This window comes from Chiroxiphia lanceolata, chromosome 10 (genome assembly GCF_009829145.1).
Source record: "Chiroxiphia lanceolata isolate bChiLan1 chromosome 10, bChiLan1.pri, whole genome shotgun sequence".
NCBI lineage: Eukaryota > Metazoa > Chordata > Aves > Passeriformes > Pipridae > Chiroxiphia > Chiroxiphia lanceolata.
This window is the reverse complement of record NC_045646.1, coordinates 9,202,029-9,219,929: the sequence shown is the minus strand read 5'-3', so window position 1 is coordinate 9,219,929 and position 17,901 is coordinate 9,202,029. Positions and strand designations below refer to the sequence as shown.

At 63.1% G+C, this 17,901-nt stretch overlaps 3 protein-coding genes across 4 annotated transcripts; 1 reads left to right on the top strand and 2 right to left on the bottom strand.

Moving 5' to 3' along the window:
- Nucleotides 1-50: 50 nt before the first annotated feature.
- On the bottom strand, nucleotides 51-3,476 carry ALG3 (ALG3 alpha-1,3- mannosyltransferase). Of its 2 annotated transcripts, none has more exons than XM_032698174.1 (9): nucleotides 3,311-3,476; nucleotides 2,488-2,587; nucleotides 2,252-2,399; nucleotides 1,926-2,086; nucleotides 1,667-1,787; nucleotides 1,186-1,391; nucleotides 874-950; nucleotides 543-687; nucleotides 51-439 (listed from the first exon to the last, which is right to left on the bottom strand). In XM_032698174.1, exons 1-9 carry the CDS (start codon nucleotides 3,459-3,461, stop codon nucleotides 250-252), a joined length of 1,299 nt encoding a protein of 432 aa, XP_032554065.1. In that variant the 5' UTR covers nucleotides 3,462-3,476; the 3' UTR covers nucleotides 51-249. The 2 variants fall into 2 exon arrangements, with proteins under 2 accessions (XP_032554065.1, XP_032554066.1); XM_032698175.1 differs by lacking the exon at nucleotides 3,311-3,476 and adding an exon at nucleotides 2,663-2,779.
- A 92-nt stretch (nucleotides 3,477-3,568) lies between these two features.
- Nucleotides 3,569-9,323, top strand: EEF1AKMT4 (EEF1A lysine methyltransferase 4). Its single transcript, XM_032698172.1, has 3 exons — nucleotides 3,569-3,752; nucleotides 4,623-4,909; nucleotides 7,302-9,323. Exons 1-3 carry the CDS (start codon nucleotides 3,578-3,580, stop codon nucleotides 7,602-7,604), a joined length of 765 nt encoding a protein of 254 aa, XP_032554063.1. The 5' UTR covers nucleotides 3,569-3,577; the 3' UTR covers nucleotides 7,605-9,323.
- On the bottom strand, nucleotides 8,663-12,755 carry CAMK2N2 (calcium/calmodulin dependent protein kinase II inhibitor 2). Its single transcript, XM_032698173.1, has 2 exons — nucleotides 12,539-12,755; nucleotides 8,663-9,975 (listed from the first exon to the last, which is right to left on the bottom strand). The coding sequence occupies exons 1-2, from the start codon at nucleotides 12,705-12,707 to the stop codon at nucleotides 9,905-9,907; spliced, it is 240 nt and encodes a 79-aa protein (XP_032554064.1). The 5' UTR covers nucleotides 12,708-12,755; the 3' UTR covers nucleotides 8,663-9,904.
- Nucleotides 12,756-17,901: the final 5,146 nt, after the last annotated feature.

The window sequence follows — 17,901 nt, the reverse complement described above, 5'->3', positions numbered from 1 at the left end:
GCTGTTCTGCCTTCCCCCAAGTGTTCTGACACCATCACAGCACAAGGACGCTGGGGAAGGGCACATAAAAGCCCCCTTTATTGTGGAAGTCCTGCCTTTTGGGGGTCCCCACACCACCCCCATTTGCACAGTTCAAGGGCTTGTGGCTCTCCTGGGAGGGCTGTGGGCAGCCTGGGAGCTGGGTGGGGAAAGTGCAGGCAGAATTGGCAGTCCCAGAGGCCAGTTCCCACCCTCTGGCCTTCCACACTCTCACTGGGCTTTCTTGGACGTGGCTGTGCGTTTCCTGCTTGGTGTGGGGGTGTGTGACACCAGCGTGGGGGCCGTGCCATACCAGAGCTGGAGCAGGATGAGTCCATGGCAGATGTGGAGGGAGAGGGAGCTGCAGACTGTGGAGGGGTAGGTGTTCCAGCAGAGCTCGATCACACCCAGGAGCAGCACCCTGCAGTGGAAAAAGCTGGGGGTCTGCATGGGGGACACATATGAGCCCCCCTTGCTCCCAGACCCCCAGCAGCTGGGTGCTCCCCCTCCCTGGTAGCACATACTTGGGCATGTGGGCGAGCTTGGTGGTTGGGGTGCACCAGAGTAAGTAGGGCAGTGTGTGGAAATACCAGACGTAAAACTGGTAGTGCAGGGAGCGGCTGCAGCAGATACCCATGAAGTTGGAGGAGAAGAGGATGAAGACAATCTGTGCACAGGCATTAAGGAGGTAAACACGGGAGGTTGGATGTGTGATCCCACAACAGCTCCCCAGCCATCCAGCACAGCTCTTTCCCCCAGGACAGGTTGGTCCTGGCAGCACTGCAGGACCTGAAGCATGACCAAGGTCTTCCCTGCCTTCTCCCTGCCCTTGCTGCCCACCCTGCCAAAGGATATCATTGACCGTCAAGGGAGGGGATGGGGGTTTTCTTTTGGCAGGATCCTTCAGCAAAGTCAAGATGCTCTCTTTGGAACTGAGGGAGAAGCACAAACATCAGTCTCAGCTGCTGAAAGTCTCTTCCACCCCAACCCTCCCCTGTAAGCCACGATGCCTGGGCAGCATGGTCCCCAAAACAGAACAGTAACACCTCCCCATTCCCGCCTGCAACTCCAGGACTGGAGCATTGTGGGGGCAGACGAGTCATGGATCTGTATCCTGTATTATGGGAGCTGGCAGGGACCAGCACCCAAGGGAACCCCAGGTCTCACCTGTGCCACCGGTGCAGTGCAAAGAGCCCCAGGCCAGCCAGGTGAGCCAGGAGCAGTGTGGCATGGAAAGCCCGATTCTGGAAAACCTCTTCTGGGAGGAAGCGCCAGTTCACCGTCCATTTGAACTGAAACTGGCGGCCCAGGTCGAAGGAGCGGGTCAGGTACCCTATAGGGTTCACCAGGAGGAAGGGCAGCCCCAGAACCACCTGCCAGGGACACACCAGCACCATGGCAGCAGCCGTATGCCAGGTCTGTCATCCTGTCACCTCCTCAGTGCCATGTGGGGCGACAAGGACACTCAGCCAAAGATGAAAGCCCCGTGAATTAGATTATTTATCAACCCCCAGTTTGCTGTGTGGGGCCAGCACAGCTGCTGATGCCACTGTACCCAACCATGGCTCTCCAGCCCGGCAGGATGCTGTGACACAGGCAGGCAGCCCACTTTTCCTTGCTCCTGCAGCTACCACAAGCAGGGACCCACCTGGAGCAGGGCACAGATGCAGAGCTTGGGGATACAGCCCAGGAGACCGAAGCGCTGCAGGAGGAGGAAGAGGAGTCCAGGTGCGAAGAGCAGGATGTTCATCTTCACAGACACAGCCAGGCTGAGTGGGAAGCTGTGTTACCACTGCAGACCCCACGTGGGAGCCCAGGCAGCCCCTGAGCCCAGCTCAGCCTCCTCCCCAGGGCCCAGCTGGCTCAGGCTCCCAGCATGCCGCGGAGAGCAGCCCCCAGCCCCTCACCTGAAGAGGAGGCAGCCCCAGGACCAGTGCTCCTCCAGGAAGAGGTTGATGGCGAGGAAGAGGATGGCCATGGCCACGGGGTCATTGAAGAGCCGCAGCACAAAGATGGAGTGGATGCGGTACGAGGCACAGCACATGAAGAAGAAAACGTATGGGGGTACCTTGCAGAGGGCAGAGACACACAAGGGTCAGCAGCCTGTCACCAAGCCCCTATGGCTGAGCCCCTCCAAACCTGAGACGGACCTGAGTCCGTGTTGCTGGGGTGAGGACTCAGCAGTGCAGGGCAGGCTCTGAGGCGGCCAGCACAGGCGCTGGCCCCAGGGTACCTTGTTGGTTCGGCAGTAGATGCGGAAGACAAGGAGGAGGTTGAGCAGGTAGAGGGCAGCGAAGAGATACTGTGCCAGGCGGATGTTGGAGCCACGGCCCGTAGCATGGTACAGGCCCAGGAAGATGTAAACGAAGCCGGCGGGGTAACTGTGGGGAGACAGGAGTGAGGGGCCGGGCCCTGCAGCCCCTCCCGGGAGCCACCAGTCATGGGGAGCTGGGTGTCCCTGTCACTCACACCAGCGGCCCTGTGTCACCCTTCAGCTGAGTGTAGTCCAGGGTCCCGTTGGCGAAACCCTCCACCTCCTGCATGTAGGCCTTCCAGTCGATCTCAGTGTCTGTGGAGATGGGGGGGGTTCAGGTGGGGCAAAGGGGGCCAAGGAGCACTGCAGGGGGTGTGGGGGCTCACCTACCTCCCGACCTGCCAGCCTGGCCCTGTGCCTCCATGCCATGCTGTCAGCCCAGGTTCTGCCCCCCTGGCCCCAGCCCCATCCAGGGCCGCAAGCTGACCCCTGTGTGTGTTGCTGGACTCCCAGCCCAACCCTGCATCCCTCCCATCCCATCCAGAGCCCCCAGCCTACCCCTGTGTGTGTTGCTGGGCCCATCCAGGACGCCCAACCCAACCCTGCATCCTCCTCTGTCCCCTCCAGGACACCCATCCCATCCTTGTCTCCCTCTCTGACCCCTCCAGGATGCCCATCCCATCCCTCCATCCCCCTCCCATCCCTTCTAAAGCCCCCGGCCCCATACAGGCCCTTCATCCTGCCCCTGTGGCCACCCCAGCACCGTCCAGGACCCGCAATCCACCTCTGCATCCCCCCCGTCCCACCCAGGAGCCCCAGCCCGCTCCCGCCCCCCTGCCGGGGGATGCTGTCCCCCGCCGGGGCCGGAGCGGCCCTGTCCCCCCGCCCGCGGGATCCCCGCCCCCCGCGCTGCCCCAGGGCCAGCCCCTCCTCGCCGCCCCCGCGGGGCCGAGCTGTCACTGTCACTGTCCCCGCACCGCCCTGCGCTGTCCCGGACCGGCCCCGCCGCGCCGGGCTGGGCCGGGCCGCGGCACTCACAGGGCACCCTGCGGATGACCCAGAGGTTGACACCGCCCTCGGCCAGGCAGAGGCAGGCGGCCACCAGCGGGGTGTAGCGGGGCTCCAGCAGCGCCGCCCGCCGCTCCCTCCATGCCCGCCGCAGCGCCGCCGCCCCCCGACCCGCCGCCATGCCGCTCCGTGTTTCCGCCCGGAGAGCTCAGCGCGGTGCACCCGGCGCGGACCGGAAGCCGCACGTGGGGGCGCGGGCGGCACGTGGCGCCCGGTGCTCCCGCCCCGCTCCCGGGCATGGACCGGCGGCGGCGCGCGCCCGCCGCCAACCCCCGGTACGGCCGGCGCCGCTTCTGGGACGCGCTGTACCAGCGGGAGGGCGCCGAGACCCGCGAGTGGCTGGGGGGGCTCTCCCGTTTCCTCCCGCAGCTGGAGCCCGAGCTGCGCCCCGGTGACCGTATCCTCGTGCTCGGTACGTGCCCCATGCCCGGCGTGCCCGGTGGAGGGCGGGCAGAGCGCGGGGTCCCGCCGGTCGATGCGCTGGTGCTGGCCGCCAGGGGGCGGTGCGTCACCGAGCCGGTAGCGGGAGCTGCGTCCGGCCCGGCCCGGCGGGGCCGGAGGTGCGGGCGGGCGGCAGGGCGGGTATAACCGCACCGTAATCCCACCTGCGGGCTGATCCGGCGCCGGGCCGACGGGATTAGGCGGGTGTAATCACCGATCCTGTTAGCGGATCAGCCGCTGCCAGCTGTGCTTAATAGCTCCCAAATCCGCGCCCCCCCCGGGATCCCCCTGGTCACCCCGTGGAGCGGCCGATCCTCGGCGGAGCGGCTCTGAGAGGAGGGTATGGGAGGGGGCATCTCCCAGTGTTCTGCTGGACAGGGTGCTGTTCCCTGAGACAGCAGTTCTTCCATCCCTCTGTCCGTCCGTCCCGGTTAACCCCCCCTCCGAAGCTGCACACTCCCCTACTTTCCCACTGGAATTTCTCGGCAGTTTCTTAGAGGACACAGCCGACTCCTGCCCTATAGCACTGCTGGGAAGAGGACTGGGGATGCCCCCTGCCCCCTCCCTGCCTCCAGCCTCTTCATGTATCCCACCGCGAGGTGTGGAGATCCAGTGTGTGAGGTTGCCCCGGGACAGGAGCCCAAAGCACCCATCTTAAGGAACGAGGGTAATTAATAAATATCCCAGCACTCACTAACTGGCATCAAAGCGATGACCTGCCCCTCTCCAGCAGCCCCAGCCCACCCACACCCTTCCCTGGGTCCAGAGGAATAGAGTTGGGGTGCCAGCCCCCCCCTACCATGGGCATCCTGAGCCCTGTGGTGAGCTATGCCCCACACAGGCTGTGGCAACAGCGCCCTGAGCCATGACCTGCACAAGCTGGGCTACACCGACGTCACCAGCATCGACTTCTCCCCCGCCTGCATCGCCGCCATGCGCGCCCGCTGTGCCCGCTGCTGCCCCGGCCTGCGCTGGGCCGTCATGGACATCCGTGCCCTCGCCTTCCCAGATGCCTCCTTTGACGTGGTGCTGGAGAAGGGCACTCTCGACGTGCTCATGGTGGAGGAAACCGACCCCTGGGATGTCTCGCCCCAGGCAGCTGCCTCGATGCGCCGGGTGCTGGAGGAGGTACGGGGTGGGGGGAGCTGAGCAGAGGGGCAGAGGGTGGACCCCCACACCTCTTTGAGGTGGGGGAGTGCCTGCTCACATCCCTACTTCCCTGTGGGTGCCCCAGCCAGTGGTTCTGCCCTGCCAGTTGGTGCTGCCCCCTCAGCTGTGCTGCAGGGGGACACCTGGGGGGCTTCCAGTGGGAGACCCCCACTCTCATCCCCCAGCACCTCCTCTGCAGGGAGGTGGATGGAGCAGGTTGTGTCCCTGGGTCCTGCTGAGGGACTGGATAGCCCCTGTCTTTATTTGCACCCTAAGTATGAAGAGTTGGCAGGAAAAATGAGCCCCATCCAAGTGTGGGTGGCAGCAGGGGACCTGGGGGGACATGCCGAGGTGGCCCTGCCTGCCCAGGGCAAGGTGACGACTGTGAGGCTGTGACAAGCTCTCACCCCGCCCCAGCTTCGATCTCCTTAGCCGGGGTCCCCATCATCTGGTCTGGGGTTGCCATGGCAACTCCAGTCAGCATCGACAGGGCCATGGCGTTGCCACGGGGACAGGCGATGCCTCGGGGCCCCCGTTAATTGGCGGTGGTGGAGACAGGGACCGGATTGAACCTGCCCTGGCGCGGGGGTGCAGGTCCTGACAACCTCCCCTCCCCTGCGGGAAGAACTGCCAGGATAATTAATTGCTGTGCCTGCCTGGCACCCTGGGGTGCAGACATGGGGTGCTGGGAGGGTGCTCATGGCTGTTGACACCCCCTCATCCTCTCTTGCCCCACTGAGCCTGGGAGGGAGTGGGACCCCCAGCAGGGCAACAGGGCTGTGCTCATCATCCGTGCCTTGCACTCCCTGCCAGCTCTGCTGCCTGTCCTTGTCATTTTGCCAAATGGCAGGGATTTAATTTTCCCTTTTTTTTTTCCCTTTTTAATCCCCTGCTCAATCCCTGCCCTCCCCCAGCGTTGCTGGGTACCAGCCTCCACCCGCGGCCGGTCCCTGCTGTCCTCATCCCCAGGGGGATTCGCTGGGTGTTCCCACTTGCTTGCTGCTTTGGAGGTCCCTTCAGAGGGGTCTGGCCAGGGCATCTCCCCTCCCACCCCGATCCCGTTTCTTGTGGGAGGTTCACAGTGTCTGTCTTGCTCTTGCTCTCCCTGGGGAGGGGACATAAGAACCCAAAAATCCACCCTGCCTGTGGGGAGTCCCCAGGGGCACCCCATCCCGGCAATCCGGGGGCAGCAGGTGTGGCAGGCGCCAGAGCGGGGAGCAGCCCCCGCAGCCCCCTTTCCCACCCCCAGGCTCTGGCTGGCGGATGGAAAGGTTTCCTGTTCCCGTCTCTAAGCAACGGCCGTTATTGCTCTATTAACGAGGGATGGGATGCGGACATGCGGGATGCCTTGCTCGGCTCCAGCCGGAGATCCCTGTCTACTCCCAGCCCCGGGGACCCCCCTCCCTGCTTATCGGTTGGGAAGCTCTGGGGTCTTCCCAGGGCAGATTTTCAGGCACTTCCCAGGAGGGATGCTGAGCTGGGTGCCCGGGGAGGGATGCAGGGACCTGCCTTCCCCTTTTCCTGGTCAAAACCACTAAGGTTTAGTACAAAATCCACTAATGCAGCAGGGGAGGACACACAGGCTGCCTGTCCCCTCTGTTCCTGGCCCCAGCCAGTGCTGAGCTGTGGAGCTTCCCAGCAGGATTAAACTAGAGCTTGGGAAACCCCCCACTTGGCCCCCAGCCCTCTCCCCTGCAGCGGTGACTCTCTGCCCTTGCCGGGGGGGCCTGGGGGTGTCCCCGCCTGGGGCAGGGTGGCCGGGGGGGGGACCTGGCCACCTGCCCGCCTTGGGCAGTGCCTTTGCATGCAGAGCACGCAGGCGCTGGCCGTAAAAGCCTTTTGACATTGGATAAAGCCAAGCAAGAAAATTGATGTTCTTTTCCATCCTGTTAGCGGGGCTTAATTCCAGCAGGGAGAAAATGGTGATTAAAAGGGTTGAATCCTTTCCCATCAAACACCCCTTGCCCTCCCCCCTTAGATTCTGGGTATTGGCAGGGGGTGGTACTGGGTGCCACAGAGAGGGGTGGGTGGGATGGGCATCCCATGCTGTGCTGAGGGGCCCCTGTGCCCAGGAGGGCAAAGCTTTTCCCCATGACAGGGTTGGGTTTCGGTGATGTCTTCTGTGGGTGGGGGTGAAGAGTTTTGCGGTGTGTTCCTTATTACCACTAAGCTGTGGGTGATCTGGGGGAAGGTCAGAACTGGGGGTGTGTCTCTTGGAGGATCAAAGTTAAGATAGTGGATTTTGGGGTGCAATGGGAGAGTTTTCAGGGGGGATCTTTAGCAGATGGTACTGGGGATCCCTGGTAATGGAGCCAAAGGGGTAAACCTCACTGTGTCCCCACACCCCATCCCGGGGGTTCTCTTGCCGCAGGTGAGCCGGGTGCTGCGCCCAGGGGGCTGCTTCCTCTCCATCACCTTCGCCCAGCCCCACTTCCGCAAGCCCCACTATGCCCAGGAGGCCTTTGGCTGGTCCCTGCACCACACTGCCTGCGGGGACGGCGACGCCGGTGCCTTCCACTACTTCCTCTACATCATGCGCAAGGGGCAGCCTCTGGACCCCTGTGATGTGGCCTTGGGGCACAGGCTGCACCAGCCCCCCCCGCCCTCTGCCCCGCCGCCACCCCCCGCCCCCCCGGACGATGATGAGGACTACCTCCTTGCCATCCAACTGTGACCCAGGGGGGCTTCCCCGACCTCTCCCCACCCAACAAAGCCTTAAGCTGCTCCATCTTCACGGGCAGGGGATGGGGAAGCAGTGTATCCCCCCCAAAAGCTGCCCAGTGAGTGAGTAATGGGGGGATACTTGGCCTCCTCCCGGGGGGCAATGGGATGCTCCGGTGATGCTGTGCTCCCTCCCTGGCCTTTCCTCGCCCAGCTGGAGAGCAGCCAGGACTCCGGGCTTTGCGGCCGGTAATGAAACCAAATCGGGTTTAATTCCACCCATCCATCTTGCAGGGAGTGGCTCCCTGCCCCCCCCATCTCTTCCCCTTGGCACAGGCAGCTGGGCTAAGGGCAGACTGAGGATGCTGGCACTGGGTGCAGGGGACAGGATGGGGGGTGCCCACTGCTCCACCCCCACCCCCCCCATCGTGCACCAGGACCCCTGCCCCAGCATCCTTGGCTATGGGGGTATGCAAGGACACCGTGTCCTTGTCACCCCCAGCCAGGTGGTGGGGGGTCCAGGCTGAGATGTGCCAGCATGGGGCAGGGAGCACCACGGGGCAGGCAGGGTGGCACATCTGCCCCTGTACCCCTCCATCTCCACTCTTTGGCTATGGTGACAACCCCGGTGTGCTGCACACGCCTGGCCCACATCTGCCAGTGCCTTGGGGCCAGCAGCACAGTGACAGGCACGTACCAAGGCTGGTGACAGGCGTGCCACCGCGTGCTGGCAGGGCTGGCTGCACACAGGTGCTGCTGTGGCAGGTGTAGGTGCTACCAGGGTGTCACCAGGGCCTCCCTGGCTACCAGCGCTCCCTGAGGGGGGCAGAGAGGGGACCCCTCCTCGGCGGGGCAGTGGTGACAGACCACAGAGGTGCAAGCTGCTGGGCTGCTGTTTCTGCAGAAAGGTGTAAGTGCCTCAGCTGGTGGCTTCCCCCACACCAGGAAACAGCAAAGGGCTCTGGGGTCAACACCCCACCACTCCCACCATGGCACCCCATCCCGCAGGTGCCCCGAAAAACAGCTGGCAACACGGAGGGACAAAAAGGAGCAGGAAGCTGCCGGCCTCAACTCAGTACATGAATGTATTTTATTCATCGCATTTTGTTCACCAGTACAGTGAAAAATGGCATTTAAATTTACAATGGATCGTTTGTAGAACATCATGACACAAGTATCTTTTTTTTTTCTCTTTTTTTTTTTTTGAGTTTTTTTTCTCAGTTTTTTTGTTTGGTATTTTTTTGTTGTGTGGTTTGGTTGGTTTTTTTTGCGTCGTTGTCTCCATAAATGCCACTCGTAGGTTATTGAAAAAGATGATGAGTTTCTCATGCACATCAGAACCCCCCGAGAAGCTTCTTAAAAAATAAAATTAAATTAAAGTACAAAATTAAAAACAACGACTCAGGACAGTCCCTGCCCTCCCCACTTCCCCCCAGGCCCCACCACCCTCAAGCAAGGGGCAGTGCTGGGACCCCCTGGCACCTGCAGCCAGCCCCGGTGGGCTCTGCCCCGGTGCTGCCTGGAGGGGACTGCAGCAGCTGGTGGTGCTGCCAAACCCTCTGGTGCTCCTGCTGCTGGCAGGGGGTCAGGCTAGGGGGCCCTGCTCCCCTCCCTGCTCCTTTGGCTTTCCTCGTGCTCCCTCCATCACTCTGGCCCCCCATCTATTTCTTGCCCTCGGTTTTTTCTTCTTTTTTTGTCTTTTTTTTTCTTATGGAAAAAAATATGAACCTTTTTTTGTTGTTTGTTTCGTTTGTTTTTGTTTGTTTTCCTGATGCGGTTACTTCGACATCTCAACGTCAGCAGATCGTTTTTAACAAAGATTCGGATATAAAAATACAAATATGAGGAGTTTCTGTTTAAAAAGAAGCGTGCCGGAGTGGTGGGGCTGACCCTCGGCCCCCGGGCCGGCCGCCCGGGCCACCAAGCTCATGCAAAAAACGATGGAGCAAAAAATGTCTCTGGACAGCAGCGCTCCCCCCGTGCTCGTGGGGCCGGGTCACCCCGGGATTCGGGGACCCTCCGCCAAGGAGGATGGGGGGGATGTGCCGCGGAGCAGGGGGCTGGACCCCTTCCCCGGGGAGGGGGGTCCTCGCCCAGGGTGGGGGGCTCGGCGGGTTGTCCCAGCCCCGGGGGGAGGCGGAGGGGTAAAGTGCATGGCTCGGGGGGGGGTGGTGGTGGCTGCAGGGCCCCCCCCCGGGCCGGGGAGGGGGGCAGCGGGCATGGCCTCCCCCTCCTCATCGGCGGTCCAGCCAGCATGCGGGGCGGCGGGCTGGAGCGGGGCTCGGCCGGCGGGTCCTGGCGGCGGGTCCCGGCTTACACCCCCGGCGGCGACTTCTCCGTCATGCCCTTGAGCACCTCGTCTATCCGGTCATCCTCGATCACCACTGCGGGGACAGGCGGGGGGCGCGTGGGCGAGGGGACGAGTCAGCCTCTGCCCCCCCCCCCGGCTCCATGTGTGCCCCCCAGATGCTGGGGAGCGGGGCAAAGGGGGTTCAGGTGGGTGCAATGAGGGTGAAGGAGAGGGGATCACCCTCCCCCCACCCTGCTTGGTTAGGGGCAGCATCCCTCCCTGCAGCCAGCCGGCTGCCTCTGGATGGGTGGTTAGGGAAGTGGGGGGGCAGGAATAGACCAGGAAGGACCCCCCCCCTCCTCTCTGCGGCAGGCGCTGATGAGAGCAACAGGACTGGAATGGGTAATGACCCAGCGGGGGGGGCACCGCCTGCTCGGCGGGGGTGGCAGCCAGACCCCCGTCAGCATCACCCGCTGCACAGGACACCCACCCCCACCACCGGCATCACAGGTGGGGGAGCCGGACAGCCCCCCACCAGTACGGCGGGCTGCACGGACCCCCACCATCACCATCGCTATGGGAGGCTGAACAGCACCCCCATCATTGCCACCTTCCAGAGAGCCCCCTCTCAGCATCACCCACTGGGCACCCCCTCCCCCCGCATCAGCATCACCGATGGGAGGCCGGACAGACCCCCATCAGCATCACCATCAGCTACACGAGCGCGCGTGCACACACACACACACACACACACACACACACACACACACACTCCAACATGACGGGCTCGGCAGGTGCCTCCCATCACCATCACCCTGGGGGGTGGAGGACAGATCCCCCTACCCCAACATCACTACCGGTCCGTAACCCCTCATCACCACCCTGGGGGGAGATTGACCAGACACCCCCCACCGGTCACCAGCATCACTGGGAGAGCATCCAGACCACGGAGGGAGAACCATTCCCCCCCCCACCCCATCCCTGGAGGGGACTGCTAGACCCAGCCTCCACCACCGCAAAGGGGGGCAGTGGAGCAGGCAGTGGCTCTCCCCTCTGCGGGGCTGGGGTGTATTTGTGCTGGGGCGGGGGGGCTCTTCCCCCCCCACCTTGCCTCTGCAGCTCAAGGAGGGGTGTTTGCCTATGGAGGTCCCCCAAGCAGGCAAGATGGGGGGCTGCAGGAAAAGTGAGGGCCATTCTTGAGGGTCCACAAAGCATCAGGGAGGATCAACAGTGACAGATCAGGGTGCACGGGGAGGGGGGGCATTTATTTGGGTCCTGATGGAAGCAAGGGAGACACTGATGGGGGTCTCCGCAGCAGGCAGTAAAGTGGGGAGGGCAGGACCCGGGTTCATGGAGTCCTGGGGGGACAGTAAAGCAGGGGGGTGTGGGGGTGAGTGTTTGTTGATCAGCATTACTGGAGACTGTTGATGGGGTCTCTGCGGCAGGCAGGCAGAAATGTGGAGGGAGAGAGATTTAGGGGGCCAGGGGGGCTGTTCCTGGTGATGATGGGGGGAGAGCGGGGGCTTGTTTATAGGGAATGAGAGGGAGGCAGTCCCAGGGGTACTGAGGAGAAGTTCCGGGGGGTCCCCGGGGCACTGGGGGGCAGCCCCAGGGATGATTGGGGACAGTCCCAGGAGCAGCCCCAGGGATGCTGCAGGGTAATCCCGGGGGGAGTACCGAGATGGGGGGGGGGCAACACTGGGGGGGACAGTGCTGGTGTCTGGAGCGGGGGGGGGGGGGGCTGTGGTTTTGGGGCAGTGCCGGCCATCAATCGCAGAGCTGGGGGGTCTCAGGGTTGCCGGGGGGCAGTGCTAGAGTTGATGTAGGGCAGAGATGGAGATTCTGGGGATGTGGGGGGCAGTGCTGGGGATACTGGGGAAGCAGTGTTGGGGATGCTGTGGGGCAGTGCCAGGGGTGGCAGGAGATAGCGCTGGGGATGCAAGGCAGAGCTGGGAGTTGCAGGGATGCTGTGGGGCAGTTCTGGGGATGTAACAGCTGGCATCGGGGTACCGGAGATGCCGTGGGGCAGTGCTGGAGATGTTGCAGGGCAGAGACTGGGGATGCCGTGGGGAAGAACCAGGGCAGAATCGGGGGTCCTGGGGATGTTGTGGGACGATGTCGAGGGGTGCCAGGGATGCACTGCCCAGTGCCGGGAACGCTTGGGATGCAAGGGCAGAATCGCGGATCCTGGGGGTGCTGTGGGGCAGCGCTGGGGATGCAAGGGCCAGTACCGGGGAGCAGCGCCGGGTGTGCTGGGGCAGAGCCGGGGATGCTGCAGGGCAGAGCTGGGGATTCCAGGGCAGAGCCGGGGATCCAAGGGCAGATCCGGGGATGCCGTGGGGCAGCGTCGGGGATGCAGGAGGCAATGCCGGGGATGCTGCAGAGCAGATGCAGGGGTCCCGGGGATGCCATAGGGCAGCGCCGGGGATGCAAGAGTCAGCACCAGGGATGAAAGGACAGATCCGGGGGGCTCGGGGATACCGTGGGGGAGCGCCGGGGAGGCAGGAGGCAGCGCCGGGGATGCCAGGGATGCTGCAGGGCAAATCCGGGGGTCCCAGGACAAATCCGGGGATGCTGCAGGACAGATCCGGGGGTCCCGGGGATGCCGTGGGGCTGAGGCGGGGGTCGGGAGGGCAGAGGTGGGGGTCGGGCGGTACCTCTCTTGGCGCGGCCGATCTGTCCCAGCTTGGGGGGCCGCTTGCCCTGGTTGCCCGCGAAGAAGGCGTTGGTGTCCTGCAGGCGGCAGCTGAAGGGCAGCTCCCCCGCCTCGGGCTCGGCGCCGTAGCGGCCCACCTTGTCCTCGCCGTAGGGAAGCACCTGCGACATGGCGGGGCCGAGCGGGCCGAGCCGCGCCGCGCCGAGCCGGGAGCCGGTCTGCGGTGGCGGCGGCGGCGGCGGGGAGGAAACCCGGGCGGAAGGATGAAGTCATGCATCCGGGGGGAGCGGGGACCCCCCCGGCGGGGGGCGGCTCCGGAGCGCCGCGGCCCGGCCCGGCCCGGCCAGGACAGAGTCGAGGGACCCCCTCGGTCGGTGCCCGATGCCCGCCCGGTTGGGATGGGGACCCTCCCAGCCCGCCTTCCCAGCCCCTGCCCCGGCCCCAGCGCAGGGTGGTCCCCCGGGCATAGCCCGGCTGAGGCGGTCGACCCGACTCAGGCATGCCCTCAACCACGGGGTGCTCCTGTGGAGAGGGGAGCCCTTGGCACGGCCGGGTACCCCCGGGTCAGACAGCTGAGGACCACCGGACACAGCTGGCGCATAAAGGTGATGCCAAAAAGATCCCCTAACACTCTTCTCCAATTCACCAGCTCTCTGCAGCCGAGAAGGCTCAACCCCTCAGAATCCCACCCCCGGTCTCCCCAGCCAGGCTATCCCCAGCTCATTACTTGTGTCTCTTGGCCTACAACCATCCAGGCACCCTCTCCTGCAGGCTCCGTGTGTTGGGGTCCCTCTTTGGAACCACACCAGTCCTGCCCCAACCCCTACCAGTCCCCTTAACCCCCTACGTGTGGGTCTCTGCACATGCGTGTGCACACATTTGTACACATCTTCCCATTACGTGCTTATGCAGGAAGGCAGGGGCACACAGGTGTGATTCTGCAGGAGTGTGTGAGTGTGGCCATGTGGGGACTGTGCCCCAGAACACTCCTTGTTACACGGCTTGGCCCTTCCCCGTGAGCTCTCTGTGGACAAGGGGAAGGGCCATCCCCTGTGGGGACCTGCCATGGGTCAGCAAGGAGTGACCCCATTATCCCAGCAGAGCCATGTTCTCATCCCTTCTACACACCTCTGCCCCAAACCCACCCTAACTCTATCCTTCTGCATTTTTCACTGCCAAGGTAGTGATTTTACTAATTGGCATCGGTGGTTGTGGTCAGCCTCACCTGGGATTCTCCCCATTCAGGTCACCTGGGGCTGAGGTGCTATTTAAGCTCAGACTGAGGCTACTACACCTTTCCTGAGCCCTGGGTACAACCCTGACCCCTGGATCTGGGGATGATGATGACAGCAGCAGCTGTGGCTGGTTGGAGACAACCACCCTGCCTTGGAGCAGCACTATTCCTGTTGCTCCCTCACGTCTGGGCCCCGCGGCTTATGTGGGGGTCCTGAGTTGCAGCTAAGCCAGAGCCCTGTGTGGAAATGGCACTTGCCAGCTCCAGATCTGCCCTATGAGAATGTCATGAGGTGTGAGGGGGGTTTTACAGATGGTTCTGTGGTTCATCTCTCTGTGCCAGCATCCCCATGGCCTGAGATTCTGTTGAAAGGTGCTCCAGAAGGGCATCAGCTGGAATGGTCCATGACAGTGGGCAGGTACTTCTATTTTGGGAAGGCTCAGCCATGTTTTTACCTTTGTGTCTGGCTCTGCAGAATGTTGGTCCCTGCTGTCCTCCACCAGAGCCAGGTCGGGGCAGCGGTGCCCGCTCTCCTGGCGAAGAAATGCCTTTATTTCTGCCTTTGCTGGGGAACCAGGTTGAACTTTTTCATGTGAAGGCTTCTGTTCTCTGTGAAAAGTGCCTGGGAAAATAGGCAAGAGGCCCACGCTGAGATGTGGCCTGCTTTTCCCATTGCTGAGCCCACGTGCTACTGCCCGTGGGCAGGGACCGTCAGGCCGTGGCACGCGCGGGGCTGGGGGTGAGCGAGAAGAGGAGCAGATGGGCTGTGTGGGATGTGAGTGGCACCAGTGCAGCACTCCAGGAGGGTTTCCAGCCTGGCAGGCTGCTGAGGAGAGGCTGGAAAGGGGTCACCCTGGGAATGGCCCCACTTATCCCACACCTGTATCTGTTACAGTGCCTTGTACCCAGGGGAACTGCTTGGCTTGGCTATGGGGTGGGGGATACTCTGTGGGGCTGTCTGGGATTATGGGGTGTGGGAAGGACCCTCTGCCCATCCCAGGCAGGAGGAGGGCTGGATTTGTGCCAGCACAGCTGGGCTGTGGGTGGGGCAGGGCAGTGCTGTGTCACGCATCCCTGGGCAGAGGGGGAAGGTACCAGGGACCTGAATGTGGGTGGGTGGACAGTGGGATGCATGAGGGACGCCCCTCATCTCCTGCCGTTGCAGATAGCATCCCCCCTAGTGAACCAGACAGAGTGCCCTCCTTCCCCTGGCTCTCATCCCACCTTCGTTATCCGCCTTTTAGCAGCCACGTAATCTCCTTTCTCGCTTCCTTTGCAGCCTTTTGTCCGACACAAAGCCAACTCCAGAAGGAAGAAGGGGCTGTGGGAGTGGGAAGCAGGTGTTTTTTCCTGCCCTGGCTCCTTAAACCTGGGCAGTAACCCCTGAACTGGGACACCTTGGGGGTGATGCAAGGGCTGGGGGCCAGCCATGCCACCCAGGGTGGATATGGGTCTGAGCAAAGGGCATGGGGCCAGATCCTGGCTTCAGTGGGTCTGGGTTGTGCTGCATTGCCTGCACTTGGGCGATGATCTGGAGCTCACCAGTGCCTGCCGTGCCCCAGCCCCACACCTGGATGCTGCCCCTGAGCCCTGTGCTCTTGGTGGGAATTGGGGTGCCTACTCCAGGTTCTGTGATGGAAGTGAGGGGTTTTCCTGCAGTCAGTGGTGCTTCAAGTGGTTCTACAGTGGAAAATCACCCTGTGTGTGTGCAAGTGGCTTGTGGTGGGACATGTCATGCCCAGGGTCTGCAGGGACCCCAGGGCAGCTGGAGTTGGACTGGATGGGAGTGCCTGGTGGTCCCCAAGGCCTGACAGGGATGGAGTCAGTGGCCTGGCAGGCAGTTACTGGATGTCAGGGAGCTTGGAGGAGGTAGGAGGCATCAGCCACAGGATGCTAGGCTTCCTTAGCTGCAGGTCTGGGAGGCAGTCAGTGCTGTCACCCACGGTGGGTGCCACAGGGCTGGGGGCTGCCGAACCATGCCAGGAGGCCGGCACGGGTACCTCCATCTGTGCTGCTTCGAGCCCTGCCAAGAAATGTGAAATGGCACTTCTGCTCCACAGTGGTGCAGCTGCAGCCTGGGGGCCCTATCCAAGTGCCTGCTGCTGGCACTGCTGCTCTCCCTGAGCCCCCATCCTGGTGTGAGGGACTAGGTCACTTGTAAGGCTGGGATGTGCCCATGCCTGGCTGTTGCCACTGGGTCTCAGTAGCCAAGGCCCAGGTGAGAATGCCACTTTGTGTGCTGCCTTTGCCATGGTTTGGGTCTTTTGGGGGAGCAGAGACACACACCGGAGCTGGGTACAGGCAATGGGGATGGATGACCATGTGGGACAGCGGTTGTGGTGACCCTTTGTCACCGTAGTGAGGAGATGTTGGGGGACAGGCATCCTGCTTGGCAGCTGCCCCATGGCTGAGCCCGGGGCAAGTGTGCAAAGGTGGCATGTTCCTCATCTTCTGCTTTCCCTGCAGCTGCTGATGTGGGAAGACAAGGCCAAAAAGCCTTTCCTGGAGGGACAGTGCCCTTCCCAGGGAGGAAGAAGAGGTGGTTGCTAGTGAGATGAGTTTGTCTGTCTTGGTGCACAGCCTGGAGTTGGGAAGAGGGTACCCTGAGTGGGCTCCAATTGTGTCAGGGCAGGGGGATGGCGCTGCGCTCATCCCTCACATGAGCTGCCTGAGGCACAGCTGTGATCTCAACATCTGAGCAGATGGAGCACTCTCAGCATGCTGCATAGGGCAGAGATTTCATGGAGAGTCCCCTGCCCAGACCTGGGGGTGATGGGGAGAACAGGAGGGTGGGGGCAGCTAACCCCACTGGGCAAACAGCCCTGCTGGGGTGTGAGCTTCCATCCTCGCCTGTCACCACATCTCTGGTCACCATGACAACAGACAGGGAGGCAGGTGGAGCAGGCTGGCAGCCCTGGGGGTGGGGCGACGGGTGGAGGCCACGGGCACGGGCCCAGGGGGATCCTGCAAGAGGGCAGCTGTCGGGATGCCTGGGTCTCTCATGTGGGCTGTGTGCTGGGGAGGGAGGCTGGGCAGCGCTTAGCCCAGGCACTGTGCGCTTCCTGCTGTCCTGCTCCAACCTGCCCCTGGGGGGCACACAGCGGGTTCATCTGGGGGTGTGGGCACTGCAGCGCGGCTGGGCAGCCCCTGTGCCGGGGCTTTGGCACGGCGAGGTTCTGGCTGGCTGTGAGCTGAGCGAGTGAGTCATGCTGCCGCCCAGAGCCGTGCCAGGCAGGGCTGACAGCAGGGTGTGCAGCTGGGCCGCTGCCGGGCTGGTGGCCTACGGAGGGTGGTGGAGACCCCGGGGGAAAAGGGCAGGGCTGTGCCCTAGCACGGGGGGAGGTAACCTCCCTGTGTATCGCCAGCACAGGGGATGTGTTCCCTGTTCTGGATACCTCTGGGGGCAGAGGGAAGCAGGGGGGCACAGGACTCTCTCTACCTTTCCCATCCCCAGCTGGCTGCTGGGCCCCAGGGAATGAGGTGAGCAGTCTCTGGGAGCAGGGGCACTCCCCGCCCCACGCGCCCACTCGTGCCAGCAGCTCTTGGCATGCGGGGAGTGTGTTCCTGGCAACCCAGCCCTCTCCCATCTGGTATTTATCTCCTTCCCGAAATCCCTCCTGCTGTGGGGGGGATGCCTGGTGCAGGGAGGGGGGGGAGCTGGGCCCCACTGCTCACTCTGCAGCCCAGGGAAGAGGCCAGGCTGATAAAGCAGGGGGTGGGAGGTGGGGGAAGAGAATTCCCATGCACCAGCCCACTCCAAAAATGCACATGGGTCCCAGGAGGTTTCACTGGGTACTCTGGGGCTTCACATCTGGCTGTGAGCCCTGGGGGCAAACCCACGCAGGCACCTTTGCCCCAAGCAAGCCCCCAGCCTGACAGCAATGCGGGGCACTGCCCTGGGGAGGGGGTACATCATTACCCTCCAATCCCAACACTGTTGCCTGGCTGACAGTGGCCATCCAGCATTGCCCCCCACCCCCAAACCCTGGATGCCCCAAAGCCACAGGAGCCAGGAGAGCCCATGGGTTGCCTGGGCAACTGCAGCCAGGCAGTGATGGGGAGCGGTCCAGGGGATTGGTTGCCATGGAGACCCTAGGATTGCAATCACCTTGGCAACAGTCTTGTGTGTC

What these genes read in the sequence shown, in the direction of transcription:
- ALG3 (XM_032698174.1), bottom strand. Translation starts at nt 3,461, where the DNA reads ATGGCGGCGGGTCGGGGGGCGGCGGCGCTGCGGCGGGCATGGAGGGAG. An exon ending in TGGGGCTGCCTCCTCTTCAG is followed by an intron (nt 1,788 to 1,925) that starts GTGAGGGGCTGG and finishes CTTCCCACTCAG; the next exon opens with CCTGGCTGTGTCTGTGAAGA. An exon ending in AAGCTCGCCCACATGCCCAA is followed by an intron (nt 440 to 542) that starts GTATGTGCTACC and finishes TTTCCACTGCAG; the next exon opens with GGTGCTGCTCCTGGGTGTGA.
- EEF1AKMT4 (XM_032698172.1), top strand. Translation starts at nt 3,578, where the DNA reads ATGGACCGGCGGCGGCGCGCGCCCGCCGCCAACCCCCGGTACGGCCGG. An exon ending in TGACCGTATCCTCGTGCTCG is followed by an intron (nt 3,753 to 4,622) that starts GTACGTGCCCCA and finishes TGCCCCACACAG; the next exon opens with GCTGTGGCAACAGCGCCCTG. An exon ending in TGCGCCGGGTGCTGGAGGAG is followed by an intron (nt 4,910 to 7,301) that starts GTACGGGGTGGG and finishes CTCTTGCCGCAG; the next exon opens with GTGAGCCGGGTGCTGCGCCC.
- CAMK2N2 (XM_032698173.1), bottom strand. Translation starts at nt 12,707, where the DNA reads ATGTCGCAGGTGCTTCCCTACGGCGAGGACAAGGTGGGCCGCTACGGC. An exon ending in GATCGGCCGCGCCAAGAGAG is followed by an intron (nt 9,976 to 12,538) that starts GTACCGCCCGAC and finishes CTGTCCCCGCAG; the next exon opens with TGGTGATCGAGGATGACCGG.